We start from the raw sequence: 13986 nt of genomic DNA, 5'->3' as shown, positions 1-13986 counted from the left end.
AGATGAGCATTGAAATGTTCTCAATAAATTAGAATTCTATCATTATCATCACAGTATTCATGACTTACTGCAAAAGTCAAAAGTCAATGACTTTGGATCACTGAGATTTTAAGTATTATTCTTCAAATTATTGCCTTAATTGAATTTATGGTAATAACACCATTGGAACTCACATGCTTTTGACGGTCTTGATATCATATCCGGATGAATCTGCCCCATCAATCTGCCAAGTAATGCTAATGTTGGCTTTATTATAAGAATTTGGGGTTTTTTTGGTCTGTTCAGGCTATTTTCCTCAATGTAGTTGAAGTCATAAAAGGAGGAAGGAATAGAAACCTAACTATGTGTGACATAGACTAAGGAAGTGAATACATTTGTCAGAGATTCCTTTTAAGTGATTACTTCAATTCAATGATTTTTTTTTCTAGAATTAGATTTTGTTAATATTCAATAACATAGTAATACAACCATCCTTTGGGAAAAAATGTTCATGTTGAGTTATTTTAATTTACTATACTACAGTCCTGCTCACCATTATTGGCACCCATGAAGTTTAAGTACACAATGTGGAGTATCTATCTCTATCTGAAAAAAATGAATCAAGTGAAACATTTTTTTTTCTATAGAGAACTCGTGTTTGATACAAAAGAGCAAATGATAAACAACAATTTAAAACAATAAACAAAGGGAGAAAAAAATAGAAAAATGTAAAGCTTGCTGTGTCACTGGTATTGCCACCCTTTGCTGTAAACCAGTATGGAAACACATTATGACTCACCTGTGATAAATCACAAATGATCACCTGTGATAAATTGTCTGTGCCCATGTAACATGAATTAGCCAATGAATGATGATTTTGTCACAATGGTGAAGACAAAGGAGTGCGATTACTAGCAAAAACAAGACCTCCAAAGGGTATAAGGCCATCTCCAAAGACCTTGGAATCCCTGTTTCAACAGTGCGTAATGTTAGTAAGAAGTTTGCCAAGCATAGAACTGTCAAGAACCTCCCTGAACGTGGGGGGATGAGAAACATTTATGAGAGAAGTCTTGGTGCAAATGGTGGAAAGAACACTATGTCAAACATCCAAAAACCTGAAGGCCAACCTGGAACAGTCTGGGATCATGGTTTCAACAAGTATCATATGCCGCACACTAAACCAAACAGGGCTTTATGGGCGAAAGCCAAGGAAGACACCATTGCTGAGGAAAAGACATAAAAAGGAATGATTAATCTCTCCAAAAGAGTACCTGGACAAACCACAATCCTTCTAGGAAGATGAAACAAAAATAGAGCTTTTTGGCAATGCACACCAACAGTATGTTTACAGATGGCACAATCAAGCCTACAAGGAAAAGAACACCCTACCAACAGTAAAGCATGGTGGAGGATCCATAATGCTGTGGGGCTCCTTTGCTGCATCTGGTATTGGAGGCCTTGACCGTATCACAGGAATCATGAAATCAGAGAATTATCAAAAAATTTTAGAGCGAAATGTCCTACCCAGTGTTAGACAACTTGGTTTGAGGCGAAGATCATGGGTCCTCCAGCAAGACAAAGACTCAAAGCACACATCCAAAAGGATGCAGGAATGATTGAAAAGGAAAAAATGGACTGTGAGACAGTTAGTCCTGATCTCAATCTGATTGAAAATCTTTGGTATGAGCTGAAATTTGGCATTGGAGAATAGAAGCCTACAAATGTTCAAGAGCTTAAACAATTTGCAAAGAAAGAGTGGGAGAAATGACCAGCTGAGAGACGTGCAAGAGGCTTATAGATGGCTACAAGAAATGTTTGGAGGCTGTGATCACTGCCAAAGGGTGTGCAACCAAACATTAAAGAGGGGTGCCATTATTGCTGCACGTCGTCTTTTCTGTTTCTTCTTTGAAATTACAATATGTAAGTTGAAAAAATTACTTTGGACCTCCAATTAAAATATCCTGATGCTATACATTTGGTACATTTCCATTTATTTCTGAATATATTGTACAGGTTATGCCAAAAATGAAGAGGTGCCAATAATGGTAAGCAGGACTGTATATAACATCCCCTTTCATGGGTTGGATATATCATTTATGTCATTGTAGGAATCTCATCCAGTAAAGCCATCAAAGCTTAGAGCACAATATGTACAGCAGGTGTCTGATTATATTTAAGCTGGCTGGTGTAAGATGATCACATGCACTGTGTAGATTCCACTATAGGCAAGAGAAGGTTGAAAGACAAGTATCTGACCTCCACAGGCTCAATGATTAAAAGCTCTTTTGTTTAAGCAGTGCAAAACTGATTGTGATTCATCTGCATCCTCCAACGTCCTCCAACTCTGTTACCCCTGGTTCATTTCTGTTGAGCCATGGATTTGTATACCATCATGGGGCTTAGAAGTTGCCTTTGTTGCCACACTTGCATATTTTCAACAGTCATATTATAACTCTGTTGCCTTGTAATGCTACTCCTAATCTCTTTAAGCTCCTAACACCAAGAATAATATCAGTTTAAGGTCGCTCCCACAAAAACATGAAACTTTGACTCCACATATACAGTAAGCATATTAAAATGTTATCCTACTTTGACTTATTAAATTAAAAGTCCAACTTATTTCTTACATAGTTCAGCAACTGTCCATATGACCAGCTGATCTGCCGCAATTGTCTCTTGATTGCCAGTTAGGAAAGAGATACTGCTTTCAACCCACTCATTAAAAGACTGCGACCAAAATCTGTATAAAATCAGTTTTACATTCTCAGATTGCTCTTTATTGAACTTTTGATCGGTAATTTATCACCTGCCTATTATGACTAGTCATACCTACAAAGGTACCCACACTAAAAACATTTTACTTGGCTATTTAAAAAACAAACAAACAATAAAACAAAAAAATTAAACAATACTTTGTTTCATGGCATAAAGGTACATGTTAACATTTATCTGTTGTTGCAGTTTTATGTGCAAACACAGCTTTGGTGTAGATGTAAGTCCTTTCAGTAACATTGTAAGTTGTATGCCATGTTGTATTAAAATTAAACAATCTCTTTTAACGCGAGCATTTACTCTAATATTCTGTGTTGTAGTATACACAAAAGTATAACTGCTGTTTAAGGTTGTTTTTCTTTTCAACCTCTGGACCCACTTGCATTTACTTAATCTCCCTTTTTTGTGCCTCTCTCCTCCACCCTCCTTGTTATAATCCTGTTGTAGAGTTGAATGTAGTGTGTGACAGCTGGGGCGCAGTCTTGGTATCAAATGTGTGAGGCATGACCTCCCTGTGACTGTAAAATGTTGCTTCTGTTTACTGTCACTGTGATATTGTGGGCTTTATTCTGTGTATAATGATATCTGAATAGGAAGTAGATTTCTTCCATGAAACACTGACTTCCTCCAACTAAGAACGTCATTGGGTTCCCATGAGACCCGTATCGGAGGACAGAGGACAGAGCAAGACAAGAAAAGCCTCAGGAGACTCTTCCCCATGGAGGGGTCGATCAGCCTATGCTTTGCTGGCCTGAAGTCGTTGATTTAGTCATTGATTATCACACTATTATCAATCTGTCAACTCTCCTCATGAACACCCATTGCCTGAATGGATTAAAAATGTTGAATGTGCCCTCATTTCCATCAGCGGAAGCAAGAAGAAATACAGCTTAGTGTCTTTCCCCTTGTACACTACACAATGTGAAATATAGCCCCTCTCCACCACATGCCACAACAAATCTCCTGGCAAACTGTTTCAATGACAGTGGTGGTAAACAGTATGAGAGCTTCACATAAACAGCAGAGCCCCTCTGATACGACAGAAACATCTTGTAAAAATGCTGGCTGCAGTCCAGGCTGTGAGTGCAGATACTGTAAGTTTTGTTTCACTGTGGTCTCTTTTTTCACTTCGTTCTACAAGCATTTTTGTTTCAGTCTGTGGCACACCTCTCTCGCTGATCTCCTTCTTAGCTTTAATGTAGAGTTGTGCACAACACAGGAAAAAATAGAGTCATTGTTCATTTGAACCCTTTTGTGAACAATACAGGGGGGCTTGTGGCAGTGTTGTGGGAGAGACAGGTCACACATTGTTTCCGGCTGCAAGCTGATTTATACTGTACAGTCATCAAGATCTTCCAAGACCTGGACAACTGTATTTCTGTTATACTGGATGTCTAGCTGCATAGTATTTTTGAAAACATTGTATGTATGTGTTATTTTCTATGTCTGTTGTATAGAATAGTATAAGGTCTGGTCAGTGTCATCGTATGTCCAGCAGTTAAACTTTGAAACGAACAATATTTGCATATTACTAGTGTCTGGATTCTTCACCTAGGGAGAAAGAGGAGATCATTTTAACAATTTCTGTGATTTTTTTTTTTGGCGGAAAAACCATAATAGACATACATTTTTTTCACATTCAATATCATGTATCTTAAAACATGTTTAGAGGGGAATTAATACAAGTCAAATTAATAAAACTTTAACTTAATAAAACTTGAGATAAAATGATGATGTTAGACGCTACAGTATCTTAAAATTGTACGAGGCTCCATAAGCAGCTAGGAACAGGACGATAAAGTAATAGTGAGGACATGATTACCAAAACCTGTTAGCAGAAACCTATTGTGGAAACTTGTTCTGTGTTCTAACAAATCTCAATTTAAATTGTGACATAGAGATTTTAGGGGTCTGGCTTGTGTTAAAGCACAGTAATGTTTGCAGTATAAGTGCGTAAAAATATTATTTGTCCATCAATACCATGTTGCTGACCGGTTGTGTCCCTTCTATATCACATTCATAATGTGCAGATTAACTGCATAATCATCATTGCAACATGGTTTCAGAGGCATGCCAGTGATTTTAATCCAGTGGTCTACACAGTCTCCACATTTCAACACAGCAGAGCAAATTTAGAATGAAATGTAACAGGAGGTCTGCAACACAAAAGCTGTAGGAACTTTATGTTAATGAATCAGCATGAATTAAAATTCCTAGGAAATATCACTGGAATTTTGTGAAATCAAAGAAAATGGTCCTTGCTGTTCCAGAGTCTCCCGTTATCTATGATGCATCACTTTTTAAACTTAATAATACAAAAAAAGCTGCAGCAGCATGGAAATTGTAGAAGTGATAGGTGGTAACAGGGAAATACTCAAAATACTCAAAGCTAGCCCTCTGTACTGCATCGATACCTACCGTGACTCCAACTGACATTATGTAAAATCAGTTTAATTAAGAAGTTGTACATACATGCAAGTTGTTATTACTCATTTAAAATCATGTATTATCCTATTTTTCCTCTGTGTACTGTCAGTTTCATAATGCATGAAGTACAATCTTTAACATTACACCAGCTCAACTAGAAGCATCCATAATGTTTGCGCCAAGCATCTGGGTTCTGAAGATGGTTGAATATGGAGGCTGATGCCAGTTTTTAGTGTTATTTTATTATCTTGCTAAACCAATTTACCACATTTAGTTCTGATACTTTTACAGCACATATACTGTATTAACAGGTATGTATGTACTGTATGCTATGCAAAGGAATATTGTTATTTCACCTATTTATTAAGGGTGCAATATGTAATAATTATGTAAACATAAAAACAGCTAGAATTATCAACAGAGTTTGAAGACCTGATTTTCTGGGTTGTCTTTAAATGCCTGTGGACTGATTTCTATGTAAAGGATTTGGGGCAGTTTTGCTTGGGAAAATCCAAAGGATGTGTTGTTTATATGTGCTTCCAAGTGCTTAGTCTCTCTCCCGTCAGCCCCATCAGGGTGCAGCACTAGCTAATGTTAGCTCAGAAATGGCTAACGTCCAACACCGAGCTGGCTGTCTTCTTATGTGACAGATAAGTGAACATGTGATATTGTGGTTTACCTGGCTAATGTTAGCACCACTGCTCACTTGTGCTGATGAAAAGCAAGCATGTGTGCAAGTGCAACAGGATGCTGACTACAGCTCACTTAACAGCCACCGGTGTCATTAATGAGAAAGAATTTCTGTCGCTTACAAATTGCACTTTTAATCTCAATATATTATTTGTTATCTTTCGTCTCTATATGTATAGGTTCCTTAGATGTTTTCCAGCAGTGGTGTTGAAAGATTCCAGTCAACTGAAATCCCATTTGTCCGGCCTCACAATTTGCCTCTGTGTAATTCTGTGCTGAAGGGTGAAACTATTCACCAACTCATTCCATTAACCTTTTGGAGTTAGTGTGTATGAGGCAGAACACAGATGGCTGTGGATACAATGTCATTCAGCCTATGTAGAAAGTCATACTTAAACATAATTTCTTATTGCTTCACCTCCACCGCAACAGGTCAGAAGTTATCAACTTCAGCTAAATTGAGTTTATGGTAATAACACAGCAGAGAAGTGAATCAGTAAAGGTCTTGAGATACACAACTAATAAATCATCCTCTAAATAAAATAACACAATATTGTGTTTAATTTAGAATTGGATTGTGCAGCTCGCAGCTTGTTCAGAATGAAACTACTTCAGGTGATTGTACCACCAGTGATGCTGACTTGTCTAAACAGAAATGCATTTAATGAGTATACTTGGGTGAAAGCATTTTCTCTAATTTTTCAACTGAACACTGCTACACATAGTGATGCCAAGGGAAATAAAAACGTGGATATGCAACTTACCATTGCTGTAAAATGTGTTATACTATTTTTTTCAGGAAAGCATTTTACTCCTTTTAAATTTCTTAGCATAAGTATTAATTATTTTGATCTAAATCTTTCACAATCTTAACTTTACTACCAATACAGTTGTGATAAAAGCTGGCTAATGGCCTGGCAGATATATTTGTAGAGACATTAATGAAGCAATATCACCAATTAATATGTGCCAACAGCTGTATAAATAATGAGGTCTTTACAGTCTAATCCCCCATTCAATATTTTCCATGATACTACAGAAATATAAATTAAGATTATTGGTGCTGTGTTTTATGGGGATTAGATTGCTTTCTTTCCTAATGCTGGAAAATCTTTTGCACTGTAATATATGTTCAGTGGTAGTCACACCAAAAATACCCAGTTGAAAGTCTTCTTAAAAATAAGAAAATAAGCTATTTGGCTCAATCTGTCATTCAAACTGAATGGACCATGCTGTATTTTTTCATGTTTCCTGGATCTACAGCAATATAATGATGTCATGAGGAAATGTGAGGTGGGATGTGGATTCCTTGGAAGGTGTCAAATGATTGTGTGTGTGTGTGTGTGTGTGTGTGCGAGTGCATATGCCTTTAAAGGTGAAACTTGGGTTCTTTCTATTGTTTGTTTTGGGTTGTTGAGCTGGGTGTGTGTACTATGTGTGCCTTGGGGGTGAGTGTGAGACCTAAGTGTCACGAAAGTGTTCGGAACAAAAAGCTTCCCCTGTTAACACTTTTCCTGTAATGCCATTGGCTCTGACAGGTCGCGTGGCGGTTTCAGGAAATAGCCATATCCTTGATATCTGAAAGCTCAGCAAAGGGTCCCACACTGTTTCACTGCATGTCTGTAGTTTGTCAAAGGATTTGAGAAGGAACATCACTATCCGATGCTGCTCATCCTGCCTGTATTACTGATCTCCTTCTACATTGCCTCCTCAACTTTAGGATAGGCTCCCACATGTCCAAGTCAGTGGCCAATCAGAGATCCCCAAGGATCGTCATAGAGCCTTCCAAGGCTGTGACCTCAACAGCAGCAGATGCCAGCTCAGGGTCAAAGGTAAGCAGCAGTGTTTGTCTTCTCTAAGAGTCCAAGAATATTTAAAGACCTGTCTATTCTAAAACAGAAATCAAATTTTTTTCTTATTTTAAATTAAGTTTTAGTGATTAAATATGTATTCCTCTTAATTGCTTTTGGTGCTCTCTGTATGACTATTAATGCTCATGTTGATAAATTGGTTTAATCAACTCTCGTAGACATTATCTCATTCTGATTAATGGCCACAGAGAGCAATAATTTAGTAATTTTTCCAGCATAATAAAACTCAAATACCTACATTTCAGGGCTGGAGAGGGGTGTGGTGCATGCTTTCTGATATTTTCCCACAGTGATCATGGAAAGTTTTAGCGGAAAACATGTTTTGTCACTGAATATGAGCCACAATACAGAAACACAGGACTGTGATGTCATGTTGAAATATGAAATACTTCACTACTACCCTTAGCAGGACAATACATGTTAATGCACCTTAATGTTAGACACACATTGTATTCCTCTTAAAAGTTTGACCTGCTGGTATCCTAAATGCTTGTGATTGTTTCATTAATTGTGCAATCATTATTTTCTGTGATTGACTGTGGTCCTCCAGGTGTTTTTTATTACTATTTTATTATTTTATTATTATCTGATGGAGACATTTTTGAGATTGTGTCACAGTCATGACTCTGTGGAATATATTTGGTATGCATATTTGTCCTCTTATATGGAGGTTTTTTCCTATCTTTATTCAATAGTGTGGTATATCTATATAAAAATGAGACTACATAACTCTGCAGAAATTACACTGTATTGCGAGACAATGTAATTTCTGCAGAGAATATGTAGTCTTGAAATGACCTTGTCTGAAAATATAGTAGTTTATAAATGGATATGCACACCCACGAGAATATTTGGTATTTCCACCTCTCGTTATGGGTGTTGAGAAAGGAAGTGCAGCAGAGAAGGCAGCTTTCCAAGCACAATAACTGAACTTTGTAGTTGTATTATTCTACTCTGTGGAAGGCAATATCCCTTTCTATGAATTACTGTTTTCTTAGGTAAGCAAAACTGCTTGCAGTTCTTCAGCAAAGCTACCACATTGTCAACTCTTTTGTTTTTTTCTTTGCTTCCTGCAGGGCTCCAGGGGTGCGGGGAAAGTACACAGTTTTGGCAAAAGGGATCATGCTATTAAAAGAAACCTCAACATCCCAGTGGTGGTGAGAGGTTGGCTTTATAAACAGGTGAGCAGGGCTTGTTGTGAGACTGAAAAAATGAGCCCACCTGTCACATGTCTACCAGCACATGTTAAAAAACAAACACAGGTTCAAATATGTCACTCTGTCAGATGTTAATCACAGTGTTAGTTTAGTTCACAGTTTATCCCTCCCTGCAGAAGATGAAATACTTCACTGTACAGCAGATGTATGTGTGTGTGATTTATAAGCAACCTTGTGAATTGGTGTAGGATAAACATGCCATTCAAATGAGGGTTTCCTTAATGTACACAGCTTTGCACTCTTCCCTGGACTGTCTTTTTAATTCTTCTCATTCATTCTTTTATCAATTATCTATTATTTTGATGTGATATGGACTGTAAAAGAATGCTCAAACTGAATTGTAAAGCAATTTTATATTTACTAAAAGTGCAAAACAAAAAAAAGCACAGCCTTAACTCACACCTAAACGCTGTATTTAATGAAAGGGCTGCAGCTTTGTGCAAGGTGCTGAAAAAACCCCCAACTTAAATTAAATTACATTATTGTTCTAATGAAATGCACAGAGCCTTTTTTTTCCTCTCTGCTCTTTGCTAATGAGCATAGTATTCCCAAACTACATTTTTTAATTAAAGTGTGAATTAAAATGTTCCTGCGAGGATGATTTCTAAATACGCTGTGTGTTGCATTTCCCCCTTCACCTCCAGGACAGCTCTGGAATGCGACTGTGGAAACGGAAGTGGTTTGTTTTGTCAGACTACTGCTTGTTTTACTACAAAGGTGAGTCTATGAATAGTATATTCAGCCAGGGTTAGTGTTAAGGTTGGACAAACAATAGACAAAAATTAAAATGATTATAAATGATAATCAAATCAGACATACAAACCTTTGGTAATCTCCTCTGAGGAAGATGAATTTCTTGAATAACGACAGCTTATAATTAGACTTCTGAAATCTCTTGCCATTTTCTACACTTCCTAGTTTTCTTTTGCTCCCACTTCTCCTTCCTGATTAACTTGAGTGTTTCATTATGGGGTGTAATCTGTGGTTGTGTTGCCATAGCACCTAGCTCCTCTCCTTCATTAATCACACTGAATAATAGATAAGCCACAGGCCACACATGCTGTCACACATGAATTATGCCTTGCTAATTCTCCTTCTGTACATAAATCTGCAGTCATCTGTAAACATTGTCAAAGATCCTTGCAGGATTACATTTTTGGGTGCCGATAACAATACTCTGTGTGTGTTTGCTTCACAGACAGCCGAGAGGAGACAGTGCTCGGTAGTATCCCTCTGCCCAGTTATGTCATTGCACCAGTAGAGCCTGATGACCACATAAACCGCAAATATGCTTTCAAGGTAACACTGTAGTGGCATTGAATGGAATCTATAAAAGAAATGTTCATGTGCTTGTGTAACCACCACAATGTCTTCATTATTTATGAATATCAATTACAACTTTATTACTAGATTAATACATGACCAGATAATGATTTCCCCCTCTGAGGTCACTGCAACAGAGTAAGGCTGGCTGTGCACTCCCTGCTACCTACATCTTACTGTATTTTAATGTGTCTCTTGTGAGTTTTTCATGTTGTTTAAGGGCAATTTATGATTCACTACTACTATTTGAATTTAAATTCTTGAATACTAACCAAATCAGAGTATCAAAAATTAGTCAAAAGTTGACATCCGATTCTTATTTTTATTTACTTATTGTTTGATCAGATATTCCTAGATTTTTATAACCTTGCTGTTTTATTAATGCAAAGTCTTAAAGTTGTTTACAGTATATTAAGACAACACTGATGTGTTTCAGACGTTTGGCTTATCTTGTTAAATTAAAAAAGAATAGAGTTTTAAAGAAAAACATGGTTATATTCTGAAAATAGAGAAGTGAACAAAGTTTCAGTATCAGTACAAACTTTTCAAACAATACCCAGCCCTATTTACTATCTAAGATTACAGGGCTGCAACTAATGATTTAACTAACTATTTTCATGATTGATCAATTCATCTTAAAATGTCCAAAATGATGTAATGGTTTCTCAAAGCCTAATGATGACAAAATGATATCTAGTTTAACCGAAAACTTTTCATATTTTACTTCACATTCAAGCTGGAATTAGAGAATGTGGCCTTTTTCTCTTAAAAAAATACTCAAAACAATTAATCGATTGTCAAAATAGTTGGTGATTAGTTCCCTGTTGATTGACTGATCGATTAACCAACTAATAGTTGCAACTCTAATGCACATCACTTATTGAATTATTTGAAATGTTTTTCTTTCTGAAGCCCAGATGGCCGGCGTCTGTTGGAACTTTTAACTTTCAGGTTGTTTACCTTTTTTAACACGATAGTGGATGTTACAGTAACTGACTGCAGTATAAACTGTTATGTATTCTGGTAGTGATTTCTAAAGCATGATCTGCTCAAATTAGCACATGCATTTCAGACAAAGTAGACTTGATGGACAGGGGCAGAAGCATTTTCAGTAGCTACACCAGTATGCTCTAGAGGCAGCAGCAGTGTAGTCTTCACTTTGGTGTGCACAGTGCCAAAGAGCCTTGTTCTTTCAATAAAATCTGAAGGGTAAATAACTTGTTTATTACACATTAATAATAAACCTTTGTCCTAATTGTGTCATTTTACTTGAAATTGTGCAAAAAAAAAAGTCTTCCTTGCATGCAGAAAAAAAAGTATTTTCCTATTTTCCTTCTGTGAATTCTGCCAGAGGATTTATGTCTCTTGGTTACAGCATGAGTGTTAACATTATCCAGCTCCTCCTTTGTGGAAACACGTTGCTTGTTGCAAAGAACAATAGTGCCTGAATGTTTGATGCACCATTGCAGCTTCAGGGCATTCTGTTGCAATCCTCTCAGCCCCTTTGTACTTTGGCTTTTTTTTTCTTGGATTTTGTGTGAATGTGAGTAGGAATGCGTGTGCTCATGTGGTACGTACCTTATCTCCCTATGTTTAAAGATCACGTTACATACAATGGGATTTGTATGATAATTGTGCTGCTGGGAATATTAATTATACATACAGCCTATTTTCTACCCTTGCACCATCTCCTCCCACAGCTTGCCACAAAGTATATGTGAGGTTTCCATGAAATGAGTCACCTTGCATTTAAGAGATCTTAATTCCCCTCAGTTCTCCTGGAGCCGTCATGCATTAAAGAGCTGGATATTTCATTACATGTATCTGAGGTGCTTTGCTAAATTTCAGTTACTGCTAAGTAAGCCAGACAGCAGCTGACTAGATGCCTGATGTTGTTGAACAATGGGATGTTCCAGACTATTAGTGTGAGTGACGTGTACGGCGGCATACACACTACAGTTTGTGCAGACATAAGGAGTTGAAATAATGGACTAGATATTGCGACACTGACAGTCTTCTCAGTAATAAAATGTATTTGAACATCAGCTGAATGGAGAAGTTATGAGTAAGTGGTGGTGTGTCAGTACAGAACTCCTGTGAAATATGAAAAACTTGAAAACTTACTGCACTTAAGGCCGTGCTGTGATGCCACCATAATGTGTCTGATTTTGGAGTATTTAAGTACTTCCAATGCTGCCACTATCACTCATTCTTGCATTTGTGATGACCTGTGAAAAAGACAACCCACCAGGCCAATTTCTGTTCTCTCGCACAGTATGTAGTCAGCAGTCTGCTCTAACTTCCTGTTGTGCTGTGTTCTCTTATTTTTGCTCATCTCACTGTGTTTCTCCCATTCCCTGTTGGTCAATTGCCTCCCATTGTGACCCGGTGTGTGTGCGCGGGCGGAGTGAGTACTGTTCTCTGCGGGCGTCCGTCCTGAATCACACAGGCTTCCTGTCTTGCATGAATAGGTATTTGATTTCACTTCAGCCTCATCAGTGAAGTGCCATCCTCAGCTCATTTTGTTTCATATCATGCTACTAGCTGCTGAATGCACATTTCAAGATGTGCATCAGAGTCTTACCACCATGTACAGCAACAGTCATCAGTGGACAATGCCAGAGCGCTATTAGATTTAAATCGTTATTGAAAAAAGACAAGACAAGGTTTTACTGATAAAACTTTTCCACTGCATTTTAGCAAATTGGATTTGAAATGAGATAATACAATTTAGTTAATGAAGGAATTATATCTCTTTTAAGTTGTACAGTATTGTCCTCCAGTTTTTAGACAGAGTGGGAGGACAATGAAAAGACTGCATTCCCACTGCATCCTTTTCACACAACATGGGTGTAAACAAGTCAAACTGAGAGTGACTACTACAACCTCAATACATTGTTTCATTTCAAATCCATAATGCTGAAGCACAGAGCAGGAAAAGGAATATATGAATGTCCAAATACTTAATGAGCTAACTGATTTTATAAATGTGGCTTATAAATGTGGCTAATGAGTAGAACATGATGCCTTCATTGACAGGGTTAGTCATTTAATCAGTGTCATAAACATCTATGCTCATTAGCTCTGGTATTTGTCTTGTCAAGCTTCATCACTTATCATACTCTCATCATCACAGGAGAGGTGGGACAGCACAGCTTTTCTACACTCTTCTCTGATTTTCTTTGTTTTGTTTCTAGCCACCATCAACATTTTGTCCCCCCGCTATGCGTTCATGAACTTAATATTGTTTTACAATGTAACATGGAGTCTAACTGTGTTTTTCTTCATGTGGTGCCTTGTTGGTTTTACTTTGCAGTGTTTGGCTTCTCACATATTGCCTTAAAAGTAAAGGTTCTTCAGTATTATAATTGCACTATGGTAGCTGTATCACAAGGGTGTTTTTACAACTCTCAGTTTCCTGAGCTTGTGTTTAAATCCTTTCCTTATGATACATACTTATGATATGATGAAAAATGATCTTTTACTGTTGTATAGCTGGTTATGGTCTGGTGGGGTTTATGGAGTTCGGAAGATTTGTACATATTTTACAGTCAAGCTATTAGACATTGACCTATCACAGATATATCAGTATCAGCATATATATCAGTATAGTAAGTTGGCCGATATATAAAAAATATATGTATATATATATATATGCATATTAGGCAGCATTTTATGTATCTTTTGATTGCTGTACTTTCATTTTT

At 37.2% G+C, this 13986-nt stretch overlaps 1 protein-coding gene across 1 annotated transcript in view; it reads left to right on the top strand.

The window, feature by feature from the left end:
- plekha7b (pleckstrin homology domain containing, family A member 7b) overlaps window positions 1-13986 on the top strand; it is a 75373-nt gene that overhangs the window by 36432 nt on the left and 24955 nt on the right. Inside the window, exons 5-8 of the mRNA XM_053324547.1 lie at window positions 7589-7700; window positions 8816-8920; window positions 9601-9673; window positions 10155-10255. Coding sequence (XP_053180522.1) covers window positions 7589-7700; window positions 8816-8920; window positions 9601-9673; window positions 10155-10255 — 391 coding nt within the window. The remainder of the gene's footprint in view (window positions 1-7588; window positions 7701-8815; window positions 8921-9600; window positions 9674-10154; window positions 10256-13986) is intronic.

The sequence above is a fragment of the Scomber japonicus genome, chromosome 1, assembly GCF_027409825.1.
Source record: "Scomber japonicus isolate fScoJap1 chromosome 1, fScoJap1.pri, whole genome shotgun sequence".
In the NCBI taxonomy this organism is placed as follows: domain Eukaryota; kingdom Metazoa; phylum Chordata; class Actinopteri; order Scombriformes; family Scombridae; genus Scomber; species Scomber japonicus.
The sequence above is the reverse complement of the archived record's forward strand: the minus strand, read 5'-3'. Positions and strand labels throughout refer to the sequence as shown.